Source organism: Salmo trutta, chromosome 17 (assembly GCF_901001165.1).
Source record: "Salmo trutta chromosome 17, fSalTru1.1, whole genome shotgun sequence".
NCBI lineage: Eukaryota > Metazoa > Chordata > Actinopteri > Salmoniformes > Salmonidae > Salmo > Salmo trutta.
In genome coordinates, this window is record NC_042973.1 from 22901558 (window position 1) to 22926425 (window position 24868).

At 40.3% G+C, this 24868-nt stretch overlaps 2 protein-coding genes across 4 annotated transcripts; one reads left to right on the top strand and one right to left on the bottom strand.

The window, feature by feature from the left end:
- Positions 1-580: 580 nt before the first annotated feature.
- On the bottom strand, positions 581-8668 carry cdk10 (cyclin dependent kinase 10). Of its 2 annotated transcripts, XM_029696206.1 has the most exons (14): positions 8202-8668; positions 7146-7176; positions 5142-5214; positions 4875-4946; positions 4608-4710; positions 4005-4086; positions 3814-3881; positions 3530-3582; positions 3141-3210; positions 2988-3047; positions 2507-2630; positions 1453-1592; positions 1210-1262; positions 581-1119 (listed from the first exon to the last, which is right to left on the bottom strand). In XM_029696206.1, the coding sequence occupies exons 4-14, from the start codon at positions 4891-4893 to the stop codon at positions 1025-1027; spliced, it is 867 nt and encodes a 288-aa protein (XP_029552066.1). In that variant the 5' UTR covers positions 4894-4946; positions 5142-5214; positions 7146-7176; positions 8202-8668; the 3' UTR covers positions 581-1024. The 2 variants fall into 2 exon arrangements, with proteins under 2 accessions (XP_029552066.1, XP_029552065.1); XM_029696205.1 differs by lacking the exon at positions 7146-7176.
- A 5884-nt stretch (positions 8669-14552) lies between these two features.
- Positions 14553-22796, top strand: chmp1a (charged multivesicular body protein 1A). 2 transcript variants are annotated; one of them, XM_029696208.1, is made up of 7 exons: positions 14553-14742; positions 15338-15357; positions 15467-15529; positions 16322-16468; positions 16656-16784; positions 20308-20504; positions 20752-22796. In XM_029696208.1, the coding sequence occupies exons 1-7, from the start codon at positions 14736-14738 to the stop codon at positions 20771-20773; spliced, it is 585 nt and encodes a 194-aa protein (XP_029552068.1). In that variant the 5' UTR covers positions 14553-14735; the 3' UTR covers positions 20774-22796. The 2 variants fall into 2 exon arrangements, with proteins under 2 accessions (XP_029552068.1, XP_029552067.1); XM_029696207.1 differs by having other exon boundaries at positions 14557-14742; positions 15452-15529.
- The last annotated feature ends 2072 nt before the right edge of the window (positions 22797-24868 follow it).

Here is a 24868-nt window from a genome sequence, read left to right on the forward strand (position 1 = left end):
GACTTGTGGAGGTCTATAATTTCTTTTCTGAGGTCTTGGCTGATTTCTTTTGATTTTCCCATGATGTCAAGCAAAGAGGCAGTGAGTTGGAAGGTAGGCCTTGAAATACATCCACAGGTACATCTCCAATTGACTTAAATGATGTCAATTAGCCTATCGGAAGCTTCTAAAGCCATGACATTTTCTGGAATTTCCAAGCTGTTTAAAGGCACAGTCAACTTAGTGTATGTAAACTTCTGACCCACTGGAATTATGATACAGTGAATTATAAATGAAATAATCTGTCTGAACAATTGTTGGAAAAATTACTTGTCATGCACAAAGTAGATGTCCTAACCGACTTGCCAAAACTATAGTTTAAGAAATTTGTGGAGTGGTTGTAAAATGAGTTTTAATGACTCCAACCTAAGTGTATGTAAACTTCCGACCTTGACTGTATATAGCAGATCACTGGCTAATAAAAAGACTACAACCTTTATTTATTTCTACCCATATTTTTGTCCACAAGTTTTGAATCAGGTCATTTAAACATATACATGTGCTGCCTTTCCCATTGATGTTGCTAAACTTTCCACACACATTAATTTGAAAAAGCAGTTTATTAAAACTAAATCTACAATATTCATGGAATTTCATGAGATAAAAAAATGTCTATGTACATGAATACAGCAAACCAAATCCTATTGGTTACTTGAACCTGCCAAAGACTGCCAAAGGTTAACCAACATCCATTCAAAAAACAAAGCAACATTGGTGAATTAAATTGAACTGATGCATGTTAATCACATACTTTTGGATATTAATCAGACACACAGTGAAAGAAATAGGATTTTGCAAGAAGTAAATGAAGACTGAACTGTGGAATACTTGAAAGCTTACCATCACCCCATTGATTTGGATAATTACTGCTAGGTAAATGCATTTATGACAACACGTTTTTACAACCAGGTGCATAATCCGTGTAGTAGTAAACATTAAGATATTCATCCATTTATTGAAACTGCGATCAAGAATGTTAATGAAGTTACACTTTATTGCGTTTCGATTGGCTCTCTACAGCTGGGGCTGCCCTTTTATTGCGATGATGAGGGAAGGTTGGCATCAGGTCAGCCTCACAAGCTAAAAAGAGAGACAGACCTTAATCACTTCTTTAATTCCACAAACACTGTTCCAATCATTTCTGTCATATAACCCTGAGGCCACACTTACGCAAAGGTTTCTCCTTAAAGTAGGAACTCTCCAAGCAGTCCTTAGCTGTGGCCCTAACAGAGAAACACTTGTGAGCCATGCAGGAGTGAAAGGAAGTATACTGCACATGTGTTAATGGAAGGTTTCTGTGTAAATATGTGAATGACACAATGTGTAGAACTGTATACAGGTCTCTTCATGTATGTATGTATGTATGTATGTATGTATGTATAATGCTGCGCAGGTTTGTTCTCTGGTAGTTACCTGCGTAGAGGATTGTACATGAAGAGAAGGTTGAGTAAACGCAGCCCTGCATCAGACAACCAGGTGAACTTATTCTTCAAATTGTTGTATGGTTGTTTCCTCAAACTGTACTGTCCAACTAGGGGAAGACGAGTGAAGCCCTGAAAAATGTTAACAACAGACAGGTTAACCAACAATATCCTTTTTTTAGGGAGAAACTACTATCATTGGTTGTTGCATATTGTAAAATTAATCAACATTAAAGTGACTCAAATTAAACTTATGGAATGGTAAAATCCTAAATTGAGTGATTGTTTAGGAGAAAGTAGTACTGAGCGATTGGTTTGATTTGGGGTCAGTTTTGGTTAGATTATAAAACAACGATTTTCAATTTGAAAATGTTTTTTAGACATCAAATTCCCTATGCATTATGTGGGTTGAATGCTGTAACACAGAATAAAACAATAAAAGTCCCATGATGGTAGTGACTGTCCATTACTGCTTATCACTTATTAACCATCATTATTGACATTACTTTAATCAAATATTTCAGTTGTGTATATTATTACATTTGTTTTATTTGATGACTTATTTCATTCCAAGTCATCATCTCATCTCTATAGATCTGTTGCCTATGCTGTCTGACAAAATCACTATTTTAGTAGTTCTTCAAAGTAAATAAGGCAATACCTCGAAGCAACTGCTCTATGTATCCCTTCTTGATCGTGCATTCTTCTGTCTTTTATGTAGCAGGCATAAAAGAAACACAGACCGGACAAGTAGCCACGTAATGGATTATGGTCATTGTAGTTAATGATCAAGTTTTCTGCGCTAAAACCATGTAGAATATTGGCCTGTTGGAAACTACAACTCCCTACTACGTCACACAGTTTGGGCATGATCTGATTTATCTCTAGAGAGACTGCAGCGCAGTGTGCGCATTGAGCTCACAGAAAACCCCTAAATTAAATGGAATTCAAATAATTGAACCCATGTAGGTCAATTACTCTATAAAAATTAAATTAAATAAAAAACCACTTTGGTTAATCGCTCAGCACTAGCAGACATTCATTACCGGCCAGATGTTTTCATTAGGGGTACCCAGCAGCTGCACTATGAGGTCCACCTGTTGGATCTCAGAACCCCCTGGCAGCAGAGGTTTATGTGCAAGCAGCTCAGCCAGGATGCAGCCCACCGCCCTGGATAAATATGAGATACAGTATGTTCATACAGATGGTATGGTAATAAACATTGGTGACTGTGCCATGAAAATACTCTCTGGAGGGTTGATGTATGGATGGGAGGGGAGATTCTCTGCTAGAACAGAGGTTTGGATCCTATTTAGAACAGAGAGGATCCTATTTGGAACAGAGTAAAGTTCACTAACTGAAAGGAGACAACTACATACATGACATAGACAACTCTCTCTGTATGTTAAAGCTTGTTTGGAGGAGAGGGAGCTCTGTGATAGTGACAAAACTCTAAATAAGTTTAAAAGGATCTGTGACCCATGTATCTTATGTGTATGGACAAAATGGAGACTTAAAACAAATTACCACATGTCTAAGGCTGTGGTCTGAGTCTTGGTCCCTAGGAGGAGCTCTGGGGCTCTGTACCTGGAGCGACAGAAATAACAGGAGCTGATGAGGCTCAGGGAGGGTTAGGGATCAGCGCCTGAGGAGAAAGTTGAGGTTGAAGGACTGACTCACCACAGTGTCACCACCCGGGGCGTCATAGGCTGTAAGGGGATACCGTAGCAACGTGCCAAGCCAAAGTCAGCTGGACAGAAAGGGAAACATTAGCACAATCAACCATTGACAGAAGCATGTTTTTACACACACAATAACTGACAGCTGTTGAATAATGCTGTAAACTATGTCAAACTAATTGTTCTGCACATTGCTAATTGTTATGCATGTTACACTATGTAAAACATTCACTATCAGAAGTGAAAACAGCACAGTTAAAAGCATTTTGTTTACAACAGTGCAATTTTAAAATCATTGAGGTATTGTTGTTCAGCGAAAGGACATGCGTAGTGGAGTATATGCATACAGACGTAATCCAGGAGCACAGCGGTTGTATGGTGATGACTCACCAATCTTTACACAGCCTTTGTCTGTCATCAGCAGATTGGACACCTTCAGATCCCTGCCACAGTCATGCCATTTAATAAAATAACCATACGAATCACAGCAAACTAAAAGACCACTACCGTCTAAGCATTGAAAAACTGCACTCAAGAGTACACATTACAAATTCATTACAGAATTCAGATCCATTATTACAATAAAATAAATATATCCCAAAACAGACTGGATATTCCATCCTAAATAACAGCTCAAGTCTGAGATATGGAGTCTGACAGTGAACGAGTCTGACCTGTGCAGAATGAAGTTGAGGTGAAGATAATCCAGACCTCTCAGCAGCTGCAGAGCTATACACTTCACCTGAAGGAGAAAAGTGAGACATTTCAGCACACAGTTCTCTAAAATAATCAATGTTGTGTAATGTCAATACAGTAGAAAAACAAGAGGACATTCATTAATACATAATACTTTTCACTGTTGTACCTGTGCCTCTGAGAACGGTGTTGGCATGTTTTCCAGCAGACTGGCCAGGTCCTGCTCACAGTAACTCATAACTAGGAAGAGACTGAGCAGATACACACAGGTCAATTACTGATGAGTAGGCTACTGAATACAGTCAACCAAGATGGGACAGGTAAATACTGAATACACCCAAACTAAAATACTATGGAACAACAAAGTTGAGTTACTGTAGAAATTACAACTTAATGTACAATTGTAAACTGTGACACCAGCATTAAATAAAAGTATGTGAACAAATGTTTTTATCTGTTAAGAAAGAGTAGGTCTAGGCTTAATCATTTCTGAAGATGTTATCATTGCATATTGAATAAGGGTTCCAGTATATTTAGAGGGGATGTGTGTGTACTGTGAAGGGGGTACTGCGAAGGGGGTACTGTGAGGAGTGTACTGTGAAGGGGGTACTGTGAAGCGGGTACTGTGAAGCGGGTACTTTGAAGCGGGTACTGTGAAGGGGGTACTGTGAAGCGGGTACTGTGAAGCGGGTACTGTGAAAGGTGTACTGTGAAAGGTGTACTGTGAAAGGTGTACTGTGAAAGGTGTACTGTGAAAGGTGTACGCTGTCACCTCTCCAGGTGACTTCCCACCACCACCTCCTTTAACTCCACTATGTTGGGGTGTCTGAGTTTGAGCAACAGGGTGATCTCTCTCAGACTACTGATAGGGATCCCTGTGTGTAGAACAACACCAAGTCAAACAAACACAGAACATAACAAAGGCCATAAATAACAGAGATAACCTAATAATATGATGGAAATGTCTGAAAACTATTGTATACTTTGCTAAAAGCAACTGAAGCAAGGCAAGTGGCTGAGAACCAAGCTGTAAGCCTACCATCCTTTTCCTTGTCCATCCGGACCTTCTTTAGTGCTACAATATCATCAGACCTGGTGTCTCGGGCTCTGTCTGTGAACGGGATACAGTGTTTTAACCTAGGCTTACAGGCACTTACAGACAGTCGTACAGTATGAAGTGTTCTTACCGGTAATTAAATAAGGCCTAATCTGTGTTGCTCTGGACAGTACTGTGAATTACACCATCTAATAATCTCTTTCTAAGAATAGCCGCCAATCCTGTGTTAACAGATCAAGGATAACTTACACACAATTCCATATGTTCCCTCGCCGATTCGGTTCAGTTTCTCAAACTCCTTCACACTCCTACAGTTCCCAAACTGACAGAAGAGAGGAAATGCATGCTTTTTCAAGAATTGATCAATTCCTTTGCAATTATTCCTAATGCCATCTGCAACTTTTCTTTATACATAAATTGTGGGGAAAGGTGTGACAATGCAGCTTTTAAACAGTTGAAGTCGGAAGTTTACATAAACAAGTTTTAATGACTACAACCTAAGTGTTTCAACCACTCCACACATTTCTTGTTAACAAACTATGGTTTTGGCAAGTTGGTTAGGATATCTACTTTGTGCATAACACAAGTAATTTTTCCAACAATTGTTTACAGACAGATTATTTCACTTAAAACTCACTGTATCATAATTCCAGTGGGTCAGAAGTTACACTAAGTTGACTGTGCCTTTAAACAGCTTGGAAAATTCCAGAAAATGACGTCATGGCTGTAGAAGCTTCTGATAGGCTAATTGACATCATTTAAGTCAATCGGAGGTGTACCTGTGGATGTATTTCAAGGCCTACCTTCAAACTCAGTGCCTCTTTGCTTGACATCATGAGAAAATCAAAAGAAATCAGCCAAGACTAAGATTAAATTGTTTAACTTGGATCAAACATTTTGGGTAGCCTTTCACAAGCTTCCCACAATAAGTTGGGTGAATTTGGCCCATTCCTCCTGACAGAGCTGGTGTAACTGAGTCAGGTTTGTAGGTCTCCTTGCACGCACACACTTTTTCAGTTCTGCCCACAAATTTTCTATAGGGTGGGGTCAGAGCTTTGTGATGGCCACTCCAATACCTTGACTGTTGTCCTTAAGCCATTTTGCCACAACTTTGGAAGTATGCTTGGGGTCATTGTCCATTTGGAAGACCCATTTGCGACCAATCTTTAACTTCCTGACTGATGTCTTGAGATGTTGCTTCAATATATCCACATAATTTTCTTTCCTCATGATGCCATCTAATTTGTGAAGTGCACCAGTCCCTCCTGCAGCAAAGCACCCCCACAACATAATGCTACCACCCCCGTGCTTCACGGTTGAGATGGTGTTCTTCGGCTTGCAAGCATCCCCCTTTTTCCTCCAAAACATAACAATGGTCATTATGGCCAAACAGTTCTATTTTTGTTTCATCAGACCAGAGGACATTTCTCCAAAAAGTAAGATCTTTCTCCCCATGTGCAGTTGCAAACCGTAGTCTGGCTTTTTTTATGGTGGTTTTGGAGCAGTGGCTTCTTCCTTGCTGAGTGGCCTTTCAGGTTATGTCAATATAGGACTTGCTTTACTGTGGATATAGATACTTTTGTACTCGTTTCCTCCAGGATATTCACAAGGTCCTTTGCTGTTGTTCTGGGATTGATTTGCACTTTTCATACCAAAGTACGTTCATCTCTAGGAGACAGAATGCGTCTCTTTCCTGAGTGGTATGACGGCTGCGTGGGCCCATGGTGTTTATACTTGCGTACTATTGTTTGTACAGATGAACATGATACCTTCAGGCGTTTGGAAATTGCTCCCAAAGTTCTATAATTTTTTTCTGAGGTCTTGGCTGATTTCTTTTGATTTTCCCATGACGTCAAGCAAAGAGGCACTGAGTTTGAAGGTAGGCCTTGAAATACATCCACAGGTACACCTCCAATTGACTCAAATGATGTCAATTAACCTATCAGAATCTTCTAAAGCCGTGACACAATTTTATGGAATTTTCCAAGCTGTTTAAATGCACAGTCACAGGAAACTTCTCACCCACTGGAATTGTGATACAGTGAATTATAAGTGAAATAATCTGTCTGTAAACAATTGTTGGAAAAATTACGTGTCATGCACAAAGTAGATGTCCTAACCGACTTTCCACAAATTTCTTGCTAACAAACTATAGTTTTGGCGTGGTTGAAAAACAAGTTTTAATGACTCCAACCTAAGTGTATGTAAATTTCTAACTTCAACTAATATATATAAATATATATACATACATACCTCAACCAATATACATCCCCCCCAAAACAATCTGGTCACACAGATGGAAAAGGGGTGTTAATCTACTAGAAAAAGTCTTAGAAATATAAAAGGTATTAGAAATAAATCACAACACAATCATGTTGAAGTAAAGCCCCTTGCCAACTAATATCAACATTTATATAAGGTTTTGTAGGAATGATTTGCCTTCTGTAGTAAATTGGTTGAGAAACATATCTATATTTGTTTTATTTAACCTTTATTTAACCAGGCAAGTCAGTTAAGAACAACAATTCTGTTAAGGGGTGTTGATCCACTTCACTTACTCTAGTTCCATAACCAAAATAGATTTTTTCAAACTCAAGGTGTCATATTATAGCTGACACCCCATTCTTTCTGCAGACATATTTTAATCTTTATTCGAATGAGATATTTAAGAGTTTTTGGAAAACGTGGTCACATAAACAACTGAAGGAGATTTTACTGTCATTGTGTTACAAAATGTGGATCTGCACTGTTTCTCAAGTAAATGTATTTGAGTAAAATGTTCACTTCTGCATATAGGTGTATTGTTTGTTAAACTTTACGATCAATGGTATTAGCTTGGCATTCATTTTAAAGTTAAAAGGTGAGTCTCAGCGTCACTGTTAACTTGGAATTGCCCCATATCACTTTCTCAGCACTGTGCCGTTTGATACAGCCAAAATTAACCTGGCTGGGATTCATAGGGATCGCCCAGACAGCTTTGTCTAGGTCACAGAGTTCTCAGGACAGGACATTCCATTGACGGTGTGAATGGACATCAAAACAAAGCTTTTAGGCCGGCAGCGTCATTGCGTAGCAGGGTTTGCGAGAGTGACGTTCCAAATTAAACTGACAAGGCACCCGACTTGCAATCGTATCAACGTATGCGTCCAGCTTATAAAATCGTTTAATATACATTCCGACTAAATGAAGTGGCGTCATTTGATGGATCCTTGCTGTCCATTAGGGTGCCGGTAATTTGTTAAAGAGTACGTGGCCCACATAACAATAAAATGCCCACTAGCTAGTAGCTACTGTATGCATGTTGCTTACCCTGTGTTTTTGCGGTACTGTGAACGTTCTGTTGTTCTTGATCGACTTCAGCTTTATGGGGTCCGGGTCAGTATCTGCAGCGTTCTCCATTGTTATTTGGACGCCCAAGATGATGGTTCATTCGCCCTTTGCTGTACTATGATGACAGAAAATGCGACCAGTACGCGAATATACGTTAAGAAACATTCAAAACAGTATGAACGGCAGGAAACCACACACTCGATGCCTTGTCTATTAAATGGACGACTACAAGCTTTCCCGGGGTTCAAGACGATGAGCTGCGCTTCCCCTCAGAAATTAAATTACTTTGTTTATTTACATCTATTTAGAAATTGCTTTTTTCCCCCACAAATATGTCCATATCCACTTGAATCACTCCTCATATTAATTAAATGGTGCAATAATATCCCCACTTTTTCTAAGGCTGGGGATAAATGACAACAAATATTTGTAATGCATCCAAAAAGCACCAGAAATGACTTTGTTCCTCAAATCTGTCCATATCTATTTCCACTTCTTATAATGGGTTACTGCAATTGGTACGTCTAGCACTCCTCTAGCACAGATGAATAGGGAATCATTGGCTCAAGGGGATGGCAGGCCTGTAGTATTTATGTGACCTTACTTTTTCCAAAATCGTTATGCCTTGTTAGTGATGGCTCTACCAACACAGATTGGTTGCCTTCTAGGTCGTGGCTCCTTGTTTGCCTCCTCTATAGTTTTGGTGGGTGGCTGAGCATAGAGGTCCTCTTTGGATGGGGCAGTGACAATTATGGCAGGGGGTATGAATGAAGAGGGGGAGGAAGTTTCACCAACCGAAATCTCTGCTGGAGAGGGGGTTGGCGTACTTGGCTCTATAACTAGAAGATGAAGAAGTGAACATTGTCATATCATTTAGTTTCTCAAAGCTAATTAAGGCATGTATAAGTTATATTCTTCAGAAAGTGAAATAACCAACACGTGGCAGGAAATTCCACCTTTAATGTAGCAATTAAATCTAAAAGACTTCTACTTTCAGCAACTTCCTGTATCATATGTAGCCAATTCAAGTATCACTCAACGGTTTCACAATCGTGAGGAATCTGAGTGAGTTGTCTTCATTTGTAGATATGAGTAAGGGTGATTAGGGTTGTTATAATAATACCAGTGGAATATCGTGCCTCAATAGTGTCACTGATTGTTCTTGGGGATCGATCAGTGTAATGCAAGCACCTTTAAATTGGATTGTGCTAATTTCTTAAGAGTGTTAGAGGGAGCATCATTCAAGGAACAATAAAGATTAACCTCGTAACAACAGCTGCTATCTACTCATTCATGTGTTAGTAATTTTAACTGTTGAAATATTTGTAAACCTGAAATACTACAGTTATTCTTTACATTTGCAAGGATTTATGTTTTTGTTTTCAACTTAAGGAAAACCAATAGAATAGTAATGTCTTTGTCCCCTAGCAACAACCAAAAAGGTAGTCTAAACTGTAACTTTGTATAATATTTTCATAGTGCTCATAAGCTTTCTGACTCAAAGGTCTTTCTCAAAGCTTACAAGAAAATAGTGAATCAAAAAGAAGATGTGTACACTTAAAGTGGATGGGTTTGCATTGAAAACACTGAACACATGTTCACACTGGTAGGCTATCTGCTCCCAAGAATACTTTATAATCTGTTTATTGGCCACTGACAGTAAACAATGATGTTCAAAATGTTTGTTCTCTCTCAATTTATGTAATTATTTTAATACAACAGATTTATCATAGACATTAATTAAGGGTTGTGCAATTTGCAATAATCAAAACAAATAACTACCATAAAGAGCTTAAGCCTGGTTGCTTACCCTCATTTGCTTGCTGGCTCACTGCAGACCCCATCTGACATTTGGTCAACACAACCTGCAAGTATCCATGCTTTGTCTATTGGTGTGTCTGTCAATGCCTGGGGCATTACTCAGACAGCACATCTCTCTCTCTCTCTCTCTCTCTCTCTCTCTCTCTGTCTCTCTCTCTCTCTCTCTCTCTCTCTCTCTCTCTCTCTGTCTCTCTCTCTCTCTCTCTCTCTCTGTCTGTCTCTCTGTCTCTGTCTCTGTCTCAATTCAAGGGGCTTCATTGGCAATATATGTTTACACTGCCAAAGCAAGTGAAATAGATAATAAACAAAAGTGAAATAAACAATAAAAATTGTACAGTAAACATTACACTCACAAAAGAATAAAGATATGTCAAAGTTCATAGTATGTCTATATACAGTGTTGTAATGATGTGCAAATAGTTAAAGTACAAAAGGGGAAATAATTTACAATGGTGTGATTGCACACTGGTATTTCAACCAATAGATATGGGAGTTTATCAAAATTGGATTTGTTTTCTTATTCTTTGTGGGTCTGTGTAATCTGAGGGAAATATGTGGCTCTAATATGGTAATACATTTGGCCGGAGATTAGGAAGTGCAGCTCAGTTTCCACCTCATTTTGTGGGCAGTGTGTACATAGCCTGTCTTCTATGAGCCTTCTCAGAGCATACCTTTAAATAATAGTTTATGCTTATGATTTGGGGAGGTTGATAGTGTACTTTGGAGTGTGGACAAGGGGTTAAAGAAAGCATCATGTCATGTGACTAACAATAATGGCCTCTTCCATTTAAGCTGCAGCAACAGAAAGGCTTCTCTCACGTGACCTGTTCTGAATAGGCAGAGTATCCCATACGCGTCTTTTTTCCCCCCCAATCGAGGTTAGCCAAAGCCGCGCCCGTTTTTAGATAGGGGCGTATCCCAGCCTACATACGTCCACGTCATTAGTCAAAAAGTTTGGACGTTGCCACACACATACCTACTTGTTAACAAAATGAAGGAAGTTTCCGTTCAAATTGTCCATAAATATTTTCCTGTCAACCACTATATGAAGAAGTTTAAGGAAAACGTAAACTCAAATTGTACCTTTTGTAATGACCTCCCAGAAACAGTGTTGCATCTTTTTTGGCATTGTATTCAAGTAAGGAAACTGTGGCAAGAAATCAGTAGATTTATAATTGAACACATTTATGAAGATTTTACTCTATTGTGAAGAGATGTGCTGCTTGGATTCTTTACCAACGATAGAAATAAGCTGAAACAATTTTATGTAATTAATTTCATTATTCCTTGGCCAAATGTCATTCACAAATGTACATTTACAAACAAAACTCCACATTTTCTTAACTTACAAAAAGAAATTGAACTATATTTTAAGACAATTAAATACTCTACTAACAAAAAAGCTGTTAGAATTATACGTGTATGTATGTCCCTTAAGGTCTTGAGTAATGTGATATTGTACCCCCTAGCCCAATTGTCTTTTGTATATTATTTATATATACTTGTGTTCCCACATGTACTTCCAGTATGGATTTGTTGTTGATAAAAAAATAAAAAACATTTAAAAAGAAGAGAAAATCAGGCACGTGCGGTGAGTGCGGTGAAAATACAGGAGCCCACAACCGTAGGGCTCTCCAGAGAGTGGTGCGGTCCGCACAACGCATCATGGGGGGCAAACTGCCTGCCCACAGGGCAATTTTGGACCCCCTTGTGGCCCCCCTAAATGTGGAGTGTGAAATAATTTTTACATATTTTTACTGTTGTTCTTTTTTTACATCCGTTATTATATAGTGGCAACGCGGAACACTAATTTAACCCACACATTTTCTAGAGGGACGGCTTTAGGCGGAACACAACAGTATCGTACCACATGCAAAACGATATGACAACAATAACGTCTAATGTAACTGGCCTCTCTAACAGTACAACTGGCCCCAGCTTGGCCCCCCCAGTTGAAATGGTCTAGAACCGCCACTGTAACACAGTGAGGCTGCTGCCTACATACAGACTTGAAATAATTGGCCACTAACAAATGGATCACTAGTCACTTTACTAATGACACTTTAATAATGATGTTTACATATCTTGCATTACTCATCCCAGATGTTATATACTGTATTTTCTACCATCTATTGCATCTCGTCTACGCCGGTCGGTCATGTCCCATCCATATATTTATATGTACATATTCTTATTCCATCCCTTTACTTAGATTTGTGTGTATTAGGTAGTTGTGGAATTGTTAGATTACTTGTTAGATATTGCTGCACTGTCGGAACTAGAAGCACAAGCACTTCGCAACACTCGCAATAACATCTGCCAACCATGTGTACGTGACTAATAACATTTTCTTTTCTTTTATTTAGAGGGAGAGCTAGTCTGTTCAAGACCCCTTGGGTGCTGCCATAGATTTATATTAGAAGTACCCATCCAAGAAGGCTCAAGGTCATTGGCCACAGATAAAATGACGTCAAATCACGTTATATCTACCATCGCTTTGATTGGACTGATCATGTCAACATCATACTTTTAAAATCTTAGCTAACAAGCTAGACATGAAGTCATCATCATGAATTACGTTGACAATCTACTGGCAAATCCTTTTCAATCCTTGTCATATGAAGATAAATTATAGATAAAACATATCGGAGCTCATCGGCCATTGGACATGAACACAAGTCGGAAATCGCAAATTCAACAATGAGTGGTTTGGAAGGAATCAGTGGCTAACTGCAAGCGTTGCAAAACAATTACTATTTTTCTTCCAGTGCTTGCTATTCAGTGGAGAGGGTGTGTGGTCCAAGTCTGGGTTTAAGAATTTAAAACATCTGTCTGAAAGGGTCTCTTTTCCAAGCTTAAAATAATAAACATTCACACGCAACAACATGGACCAGTAAATGTTTAATAAATTGTCCATGCTGTCAATCCTGCATGACTTCTGCTGCATTCAAAACAACTGGAAAATTGGAACTGGGAAATCTCAGATTTCAGTGAGTTCAAGACAACTGGAAACTCTGAAAAAAACGACCTCTGACTGGGAAAATACGTTTTGAACTGTCATCCAATTTGGAATTCCAAGTCGGGAACTCGGGCCTCTTTCTAAATCAAATCAAATGTTATTGGTCACAAACACATATTTAGCAGATGTTATTGCGGGTGTAGCGAAATTCTTGTGTTCCTAGCTCCAACAGTGCAGTGGTATCTGACAGTGCAGTAATATCTAAAAACGATTCACAACAATACACACAAATCTAAAAGTAAAAGAATAGAATTAAGAAATATATAAATATTAGATTGAGCAATGTCAGAGTGGCATTGACTAAAATACAGTAGAATAGAATACACTATATAGATATGAGAAGATCACTGATGTCATGATTCAACCTTGTTTTTTCCCAGAGTTCCCAGTTGTCATGAACACACCAGAAATCCAGAGAATGCCAGACTTTGATGACAAAGTTGAATTTCAAAATATGCCCGCAACTTGGACCGCCGTGCCACCTTGTTCAAGTGAGCACAGCACAACAACGGTGAGTCCAAAAATGTCTTGTACGCTGCCGCCTAAATTATGTAATATGCCAGGGAGATATGTATACTGTAGCTAAGAAAGTAGTACTAAGTGTATGTTGTGTAGCTGTTAGTAGCCCATGTGCCTCACTCACCCTAATAATTTGGTCCCTTTTCCCCTCATAATTTAGCTTACTGTTATGACTTGGTGCTGCACATGTATCCTATAGTCTGTTTTAGAGAAATGTAATCATCGAATATTGTAAGATGTTTCATTGTCTGCTTACATGCCTCCTTTATTTATCCCACGGTTCTGACTTGGTGTACAATGAGAATACTGTAAGAACGCCCATGTTCTGAATTCTGTTGCTGTACATTTCAAAAGTGCTGAAGAAATAGTTCTATTGACTATGTCCATCCTAGCTCTCTCATTAATGTCTTAATCGAAATTAGGGATTGCCTTTCATTTTCTCATCATCCCCAGGGCCTTATGCCATAGTTTGTTTATCTCAGTTGTCTGTAGAAACCACATTTATTTAACAAAGTCAGCCATATCAGCTATGTTTTTTTAAAGGCAGTAAATGAGGCTGAATAAACTGTTTCGCTGCCAGACAAGGCTCCGCTGATAGCCAGGTGTACCAGTGGTACACCTGGCTATCAGCTGTCCCTAAAGCACAGCTGAAAAGGAAGCTGTGCTTTAGGGACAGCTTTATGTAGGCCCTAACAGTTTGTGGGCACCGTTTGCCACCGTTATAGTGCAATTAATGTATTGTTTAGTGTTGTGTTGTGGCTTTGCTGTCATGCATCTAAAATTGTATTTTTTTTGTTTGCCCCACCAATATTTACATCCTAATATCGCTACTGGCTGTGGCGATATTGAGGTTCATTCTTCTCATATGTTGTTGTTAGAAACGGTAACTAGTGCTTTTTGACAGCACGCTTTTGACTGCACGCGCCTGGCTGAGGTTCTCTGAATCTATCCAATCAACGCTCTCATGCGCTTGACCAATGACGTGGACGTATTTAGGCTGGAATACGCCGCTAGCGGAAAGGGGGCGTGGCGTTGGCTAACCTCCTTTGGGGAAAGAAAGACTCATCACAAAAACAGAATATCAAAAACATTAAGGAAATTAGCTCGTTGTCAAACTAAAACAAATGTTTTAGGTCAAGTGAAGGCACGCTGATATGGATGGTAAGTCGTTTTCGACTTGACGAGATTGTCAATTTACTTTGATCTTATGTCGTGCGTTATAGTGCTAGTTAGCCGACATAAACTAGCATAAAGGAAAAGCTTGGCAGCCAGTCGATAAGCTAAATGTTATGATAGCTTGCTACTAGCCTAATATTCGTTTATATTAGATTTTACCAAATATACACGTTTTATAGCTAGCTATTAAAATCTCACTGCAAGGTCATGTCACCAGAAGCTAGACGAGTATTCAAAGAAGAAACGTTAAGGTTTAGACGAGTAACGTTAGCTACATGGCTATTGACGAGATGATTTTTCTAAACTGTCTAGATGCCTAGATAGCTAGCTATCTTCCCGTTTTCATTTATTTGTAGATAGGTGGCTAGCATTACGTGTGTTATCGCCATTGAAATGATCAGAACGCGTTGACAACTTATACAATTCTATGATTTTGATCAAGACACATATCACTAGCTAGTTGCCCTCAGACTGTCATAGTCGTCATTGCACACTGTTAGCACAAAGTATTCCAGGCCCAATGCACTGGGCTGTATCTGTGTATCACCCCTCATCCCATTTTTTACTTTCTTTCTTTCAGACACACTCTTCCAACTGAAGGTATATAAGAAATTAGCCATTGTCTTTGTGGAGCTTAAACATAGTTAATAAACATTTTTACACTGTAAAATGTCTGCTTATACTTCTCTAACAGTTTACAGCAAAACAGCTTGAAAAACTTGCCAAAAAGGCAGAGAAAGATTCCAAATCTGAGCAAGCCAAAGTTAAAAAGGTGAGTAAAGTGAGGGCTTTCTGAGAAATAATGTAGGCTAGAACATGGTTGTGTGTAGTAGACTTTTGTTTTCTGATGCAAAACATTTTGCTATATGGTTTGCACTGGGCCCTACTGAACGCGACCCAGGTCAGGGGTATACAGGGTGTGGTATGGTTCAGTGAAGGCTGCTGAGGTGAGGACGGCTCATAATAATGGCTGGAATGGAGCAAATGGAATGGCATCAAACACATGGAAACCATGTTTGACGTATTTGATACCATTCCACTGATTCCGCTTCAGCCATTACCACAAGCCCATCCTCCCCAATTAAGGTGCCACAATCCTCCTGTGGTATTACAGGATCAGCAGTCAGTCTATCCCAATAGCGTATAAACAACATTATTGTTGAAAATAGTTGCCAATAAATAGTTAATTTAACGTAATAATTATTAGGCATAAGCGTTAAGTGTTCAGTTGGCGTCTGACTGGACAGGTCGAATAAAGATGTGTGCAGCACATTAACCAGCAGGTGGCAGTGGAAGATCATGGTTGAGGCTGCACCAGTCCATTACTGTCCTAAGGATTTAAACAGACGACCAAGGGCCATATGTATCAAACGTCTCAGAGTAGAGATTGCTTATTTAGGGTCAGTTTTGCCTTTTTGATCACAATTAATAAGATTACATGGACAGGGGGGACCTGATCCCAGAATTGTATTCCTACTGTAAGAGGATTGTTACACATGCAGCCCCCGAACTTGTTTTCATAGGCAACTGAACTGACTTTTAGTGTGTATGTTCGTCTCACCAGGCTCTTCAGCAGAAGAATGTGGAAGTTGCCAGAGTATATGCAGAGAATGCCATCCGTAAGAAGAACGAGGGCCTTAATTGTCTGCGCATGGCATCCCGTGTTGATGCTGTTGCCTCCAAGGTCCAGACTGCTGTCACTATGAAAGCGGTGAGTCTATTCCCTCTGCCTAATCATAATCATATGTTAATATCATCCAATTGTGTGTCTCACATTAGTCATTGTCATCTTTTCTCTTGACCCCCAATCTCAACCATCCTCGCTACTGGCTACTTTCATAGAGATGCACTCTCTGTCCTACCTTTGTGTGTGGCACTCCTGTGTTTTATATCCCTAGGTCACAAAGAATATGACGCAGGTCACCAAGGCACTGGACAAAGCGCTGGGTTCCATGGACCTGCAGAAGGTGTCTGCTGTTATGGACAAGTTTGAGACGCAGGTCCAGAACCTGGATGTTCACACCTCGGTGAGTAGCACAAGTTTATAGAAAATGTTCCTCATCTATACTAAACAAAAATATAAACGCAACATGCAACAATTTCAAAGATTTTACTGAGTTACGGTTCAGAGAAGGAAATCAGTCAATTGAAATAAATTAATCAGGCCTAAATCTATGGATTTCACAACTAGGCAGGGGTGCTTTCATGGATGGGCATGGGAGGGCATACGCCCACCCACTTGAGAGTCAGGTCCACCCAACTGGGTGCCAGGCCTAGCCAATCAGAATTAGTTCTTCCCCACAGAAGGGCATTATTACAGACAGAACCCACAGGTGAAGAAGCCGGATGTGGAGGTCCTGGGCTGGTGTGGTTACACATGGTCTGCGGTTGTGTACTTCACACACAGAGACGCGTATAAAGCTCTCCCTCGCCCTCCATTTGGTAAATCCGACTACAACTCTATCCTCCTGATTCCTGCTTACAAGCTACAATTAAAGCAGGAAGCACCAGTGACTCGGTCTATAAAAAAAAGTGGTCAGATGAAGCAGATGCTAAACTACAGGACTGTTTTGCTATCACAGACTGGAACATGTTCTGGGATTCTTCCAATGGCATTGAGGAGTACATCACATCAGTCACTGGCTTTATCAATAAGTGCATCGAGGATGTCGTCCCCACAGTGACTGTACGTACATACCCCAACCAGAAGCCATGGATTACAGGCAACATTCGCTCTAAGCTAAAGGGTAGAGCTGCCGCTTTCAAGGTGCGGGACTCTAACCCGGAAGCTTACAAAAAATCCTGCTATGCTCTGCGACGAACCATCAAGCAGGTAAAGCGTCAATACAGGGCTAAGATTGAATCATACTACACTGGCTCCGACACTCGTCTTATGTGGCAGGGCTTACGCTGCCCAGTGACACAAGCCTACCAGACGAGCTAAATCACTTCTATGCTCGCTTCGAGGCAAGCAACACTGAGGCATGCATGAGAGCATCAGCTGTTCTGGATGACTGTGTGATCACACTCTCCGTAGCCAATGTGAGTAAGACCTTTAAACAGGTCAACATACACAAGGTTGCGGGGCCAGACGGATTACCAGGACGTGTGCTCTGGGCATGTGCTGACCAACTGGCAGGTGTCTTCACTGACATTTTCACATTTTCGCAGGTGTCTTCACTGACATCATGTCCCTGATTGAGTCTGTAATACCAACATGTTTCAAGCAGACCACCATAGTCCCTGTGCCCAAGAACACAAAGTTAACCTGCCTAAATGACTACAGACCCGTAGCACTCACGTCCGTAGCCATGAAGTGCTTTGAAAGGTTGGTAATGGCTCACATCAACACCATTATCCCAGAAACCCTAGACCCACTCCAATTTGCATACAGCCCAAACAGATCCACAGATGATGCAATCTCTATTGCACTCCACACTGCCCTTTCCCACCTGGACAAAAGGAACACTTATGTGAGAATGCTATTCATTGACTACAGCTCAACACCATAGTACCCCCAAAGCTCATCACTAAGCTAAGGATCCTGGGACTAAACACCTCCCTCTGCAACTGGATCCTGGACTTCCTGACGGGCTGCCCCCAGGTGGTGAGGGTAGGTAGCAACACATCTGCCACGCTCATTCTCAACACTGGAGCTCCACAGGGGTGCGTGCTCAGTCCCCTCCTGTACTCCCTGTTCACCCACGACTGCATGGCCAGGCATGACTCCAACACCATCATTAAGTTTGCAGACGACACAACAGTGGTAGGCCTGATCACAGACAACGACGAGACAGCCTATAGGGAGGAGGTCAGAGACCTGGCCGTGTGGTGCCAGAATAACAACCTATCCCTCAATGTAGCCAAGACTAAGGAGATGCTTGTGGACTACAGGAAAAGGAGGACCGAGCACGCCCCCATTCTCATCGACGGGGCTGTAGTGGAGCAGGTTGAGAGCTTCAAGTTCCTCGGTGTCCACATCAACAACAAACTAGAATGGTCGAAACACACCAAGACAGTCGTGAAGAGGGCACGACAAAGCCTATTCCCCCTCAGGAAACGAAAAAGATTTGGCATGGGTCCTGAGATCCTCAAGGTTCCACAGCTGCAACATCGAGAGCATCCTGACTGGTTGCATCACTGCCTGGTACGGCAATTAAATCTCGGCCTCTGACCTTAAGGCACTACAGAGGGTAGTGTGTACGGCCCACTACATCACTGGGGCTAAGCTGCCTGACATCCAGGACCTCTATACCAGGTGGCGTCAGAGGAAGACCCTAAAAATTGTCAAAGACTCCAGCCACCTCAGTCATAGACTGTTCTCTCTACTACCGCATGGCAAGCGGTACCGGAGTGCCAAGTCTAGGACAAGAAGGCTTCTCAACAGTTTTTACCCCCAAGCCATAAGACTCCTGAACAGCTAATCAAATGGCTACCCGGACTATTTGCATTGTGTGTCCCCCCAAAACCCTATTTTTACGCTGCTGCTACTCTCTGTTTATCATAAATGCATGGTCTCTTTAACTATACATTCGTGTACATACTACCTCAATTGGGCCGACCAACCAGTGCTCCCCCACATTGGTTAACCGGGCTATCTGCATTGTGTCCCACCCACCACCCGCCAACCCCTTTTACGCTACTGCTACTCTCTGTTCATATATGCATAGTCACTTTAACCATATCTACATGTACATACTACCTCAATCAGCCTGACTAACCGGTGTCTGTATGTAGCCTCGCTACTTTTATAGCCTTGCTGCTGTATATAGCCTGTCTTTTTACTTTTGTTTTATTTCTTTACTTACCTATTGTTCACCTAATACCTTTTTTGCACTATTGGTTAGAGCCTGTAAGTAAGCATTTCACTGTAAAGTACCTGTTGTATTCAGCGCACGTGACAAATATAAACTTTGATTTGATTTGAGGCCGGTTGGACGTACTGCCAAATTCTCTAAAACAACGTTGGAGGTGGCTTATGATAGAGAAATGAACAACAGCTCTGGTGGACATTCCTGCAGTCAGCATGCCAACTGCACGCTCCCTCAACTTGAGACATCTGTGACATTATGTTGTGTGGCAAAACTGCACATTTTGGAGTGGCCTTTTATTGTCCCCAGCACAATGTGCGCTTGTGTAATGATCATGCTGTTTAATCAGTTTCTTAATATGCCACACCTTTCAAGTGGATGGATTATCTTGGAAAAGTATAAATGCTCACTAACAGGGATGTAAAAGAATTTGTGCAAAAGAAATGTGGGAGAAAAAAGCTTTTTGAGCGTATGAAACATGGGACCAACACTTTACATGTTGCATTTACATTTTTGTTCAGTGTACATAATGGTTGTACTCCTAATCAATTTCATTTCTTGAAGTCATTAGTTTTCAAGCCTCTTGTTCACGTGTCCCCTTCTTCCCTAAGACCTCTAGCTCACTCTGCCTCCTCGACCATTATCCTAGTTCACTAAACCCTTTATCTCAACATGCATTACTGTACCCTTCTGTATAATTGCATTAATTGTGAAACAACATAAACCCACTCACCTATAGGTGATGGAGGACTCTATGAGCTCGGCCACCACACTGACCACGCCCCAGGACCAGGTGGATGACCTCATTGTCCAGATAGCAGAAGAGAGTGGTCTGGAGGTGATGGACCAGCTCAGCCAGCTGCCTGCAGGAGCCACCTCATTGGGAGAGAGCTCCTCACGCTCACAGCAGGAGAAGGAGGACCAGCTGTCTCGCAGGTACCCTAACAATGCAGCTTTCACTGGTTACTGTGGGACATTTGGCTTGTTTTCTAAATTAAGGAAATGTGTTGACAAGCTATTCTCAAATTATTTGACTGTAAAGTAGTGTAGATTCTGGCTAGATGTGTTAGTGCTATGATGGATCCCCTTTCTAATTATGCATAGTGATATTCCAATGATCAACATGCACATACACCAAAGATTTTCATATAAATCAACAATTACACTTTTATTTACGTTGCAGGTTGGCTGCTTTGCGGAACTGAACATATCTCTCAACTATTCGCTTGACAGATGGAGGCTTGACAACCGCTTGGAAACAAACAGCTGGGAGCTGTTTGATTCTATCAAACTGTTGATACCGTGAGGACCTAATGAGACTATTGATTTCCATCCTCACGTCTATTTATATACACACTCACACTGTGGTGCTGAAAATACCACCTGAGAAGGCATGGGTCTCTCTCTTCCTCTCTCTCTTCCCCCTCTGTCTCTGTCCGGCTCTTTCATTTTCTGTTGCACTTCTCTTTTTTTCACCTTTCATTTCCCTTTTCCCATATCAGTCTTTCCATCTCTCACTCATTGTCTTATATTAATTAGGGATCCCTCAAATCAAAATAAAGTGTTAATTGTCACATGCTTCGTAAAACAACAGGTGTAGACTAACAGTGAAATGCTTACTTACGGGCCCTTCCCAACAATGCAGAGAGAAAAAATATCCCCCTTGGTTAGTTGTACTTGTGAATTTCAGTACATTGTCACGACATAGTTTTGGATGTTTATTTGAATTGTGAGTGTTTTCCTGAGAACATGAAGAGTTTTGCAAAATGTCCAAATAGTATATTGGAAAAAGGTGTTTTAAAACAGACACATTTGTGTAATATAGGGAAGCTTGGACCCCCAAAAGTTATTTATCTGGATTTTGCCTATCAGATAAGATAGAATGAATAGAACGGACAAATCATTGACTTGAATGGGAACTATTATTTAGAGTGCTCTGATGTTTCCCAGTTTGCACTCTGTTCGGCACTAAACCACAGACATCTCTTGACACACTGTATTGACAACACTAACAAACAAAATTAAGACACACTGTTGTCTACTGCTTTTTCCCAACTCTTAAAAGAAATAATCCTCTGACATAATGTCATTATTTCTGTATAGAGGGAGGACAATTCTCAGTCATATTTTTTGTTTTCCTGATTATTTCTGTTAAAATAGATTGCTAATTCATGCCTATGTTATTTTGCTTTGAATATGTATGCCTTATTGGAATGCAGGTATATGCATAGGTCTTCTCCTCTGTGCCTGGATGTATCTAGTTAGACATATAGTGATTGATCCTATGTAAGGTTTTAATATCGAGGTTTTGGGACTATAAGGTTCCATCTGCCAAAAGAATATTCTGAGATAATTGGCTTTAAAGTTCCGAACCCTCATTGGTTTGAAGTGTGTTAGCAATTTTTATCTTGTATTCTTTTGAATTTAACAACATGAATGGGGGTATTTAGAGTACTATATAGGTAGAGAACATTGAACCGAACAAGGCTATGTCAATGACAACATTTTGACAAGTGCAGATAGAACCTTTAAAGTCCCGAACCCTTGAATTATGTTGCCATATAACACGGATGTCCCCTTTCTGTCCACATCACATACAAACCAGATATTTGGCTTCTGTAGCTAAGACATTTTGGGAATTACATTCCTTTCTTTTATTTTACATGGGAATGGTTATTAATACTCAAAGTTATGCAAGTTTTGCAGTATTTTGGTATATTTAGCCATCTGATATGAACATTTTGTAATTTCAACACTCAGGAAATGACAGCGGCAGATGGCACCACGAGCAAACTGATAGACTTCTGGCTTGTCCTATGGTTGCAGCATTTGTAACCAGGAAACCGTGTAACCACGACATGAGTTCAACCATCAGACTGTGGGTGCTGTTTCAACACATCCTCAAATGCATGTTTCACTCTTTGCCAAAATAAGCTCACATACTGAAGAGTTCGTGCTGTTAAAAAATGATCTGTGATGCTGTGAACATTTCTCTGCAGTACTGCTTCACACAATTATTTTGCTTCCTTTTCTGTGTGGAGTGATGGTCATTATTATTAGCCTTTCAGATTATATAACATGCTTGCCGCCAGTAAATATTGTTTGTGTTATGCATTCATCTGGTGTAAACAGGTCATGTTGTAGGTAACTGTTGATGTCAGAGAGACACACTTCTTATACTGTACATGCCTACTGTACAGCTTCAAAGTAAACCTAATTTCTCCCTGTGGTCATGCTAAAACAAGGGTCTAAATTGTCTACAGTACAATGGCTTCAGAAAGTATTCATACCCCTTGACTTATTCCACGCTTTGTTGTGTTACAGCCTGAATCCACTCAGGAACATTCAATGTTGTCTTGGTAAGCAACTAAGGTATAGATTTGGCCTTGTATTTTAAGTTATTGTCCTGCTAAAAGGTGAATTTGTCTCCCAGTGTCTGTTGGAAAGCAGACTGAACCCAATTTTGCCTGTGCTTAGCTCTTCTGTTTCTTTTAAGTCCTTGCCAATGACAAGCATAGCCATAACATGATGGAGCCACCACCATGCTTGAAAATAGGAAGAGTGGTACTCAGTGATGTGTTGGATTTGCCCCAAACATAACACTTTTTATTCAGGACATAAAGTTAATTTCTTTGCCACATTTTTTTGCAGTTTTACATTAGTGCCTTATAGCAAACAGGATGCATGTTTTGGAATATTTGTATTCTGTACAGGCTTCCTTCTTTGCACTTTATCAATTAGGTTAGTATTGTGGAATAACTACAATGTTGTTGATCCATCCTCAGTTTTCTCCTATCACAGCCATTAAACTCTGTTTTAAAGTCACCATTGGCCTCATGGTGAAATCCTTGAGTGGTTTCCTTCCTCTCCGGCAACTGAGTTAGGAAGGATGCCTGTATCTTTGTAGTGATACACCATGTAAAGTGTAATTAATAACTTCACCATGCAATAAGAAAAATGTCGATGTCTACTTATTTTTATGTTGACCCATCCACCAATAGGTGCCCTTCTTTGTGAGGCATTTGAAAACCTCTCTGGTCTTTTGAGATTGAATCTGTTTGAAATTCATTGCTTGACTCAGGGACATTACCGATAATTATGTGTGGAGTACAGAGATGAGGTAGTCATTCAAAAATCATGTTAAACATTATTATTGCACACAGTGAGTCCATGCAACTTCCTATGTGACTTGTTAAGCACATTTTTACCCCTGAACGTATTTAGGCTTGCCATAACAAAGGGTCTGAATACTTATTGACTCAAGACATTTCAGATTTTCATTTCTAATTAAATTGTAAACATTTCTAAAAGCATAATTATACTTTTGACATTATGGGGTATTGTGTGTAGGTCAATGACAAATCAAAATGTTATCAATTTTAAATTCAGGCTGTAAAACAATAACATTTGGAACAAGTAAAGGGTGTGAATACTTTCTGAAGGCACTAGGTGTGGATGGAATCTTAACAAGGGCTTTTTTTCCTGTGTCTATTGTGAGGTATACTATATGCCCTGTGGCTCTTAACAACTGTCACTCTGCGAAATGTCTGGAGAGCTCTCCAGTTCAGCAGGTTGTTGGCTTAAATGCTTTCACAGAAGACCAGACCTCTCCCTTTTTTCTTGAAACCTCTGAGTCATGAGTCAAAGTAGGCCACATACTGCACAATAGATAACTGCACTCTTATCAATACAATGAAAGTGGCTACACTCACTATCTATGATCGATTGAATAGCTTTCTCAGAAGAAATACTGACTGGACTCACTTAACCTATTAAAACGTCAGGTAAGACACTTCATGCTATGAATCCATTCATCTTATGGGATGTGCCCTTGCTGTTCAGAGAGCACAGGGGTTCCCTTACATCATACAAATGGTGGTATCAAATTTCACAATTGCATTCGTGTGTACGAACGTCCCATCAGCAATACTTAGCAGTGACCTGGAATTGGATACCGTGTAATGTGTGTGTTCATGGTCGCTATGTTTTTGCTCAGTGATCAAATATGCAGCGGTCCAAAGATCAAGAGAATTTGATAGTGAAACATGTTCCTGTAGTGGCTCATCAAACTTCCGTTGCAGCATGGTCTCATGGACTAGACATGTTTCTCCATAGATAAAACCATAAAGGTTACAAAATCTCAAGATGCCTACTACTTTCAACCTAGATGTTCTATAGCACACAGAGGATGTGTTATTCTAGAGCTCACCAGACATAAAATATTTGGTACTAGAACAGACTAGCTTGAACACATTAAATCCACCCTTCTGCTCGACAAACATACCAGGTGCTCCCCCTCT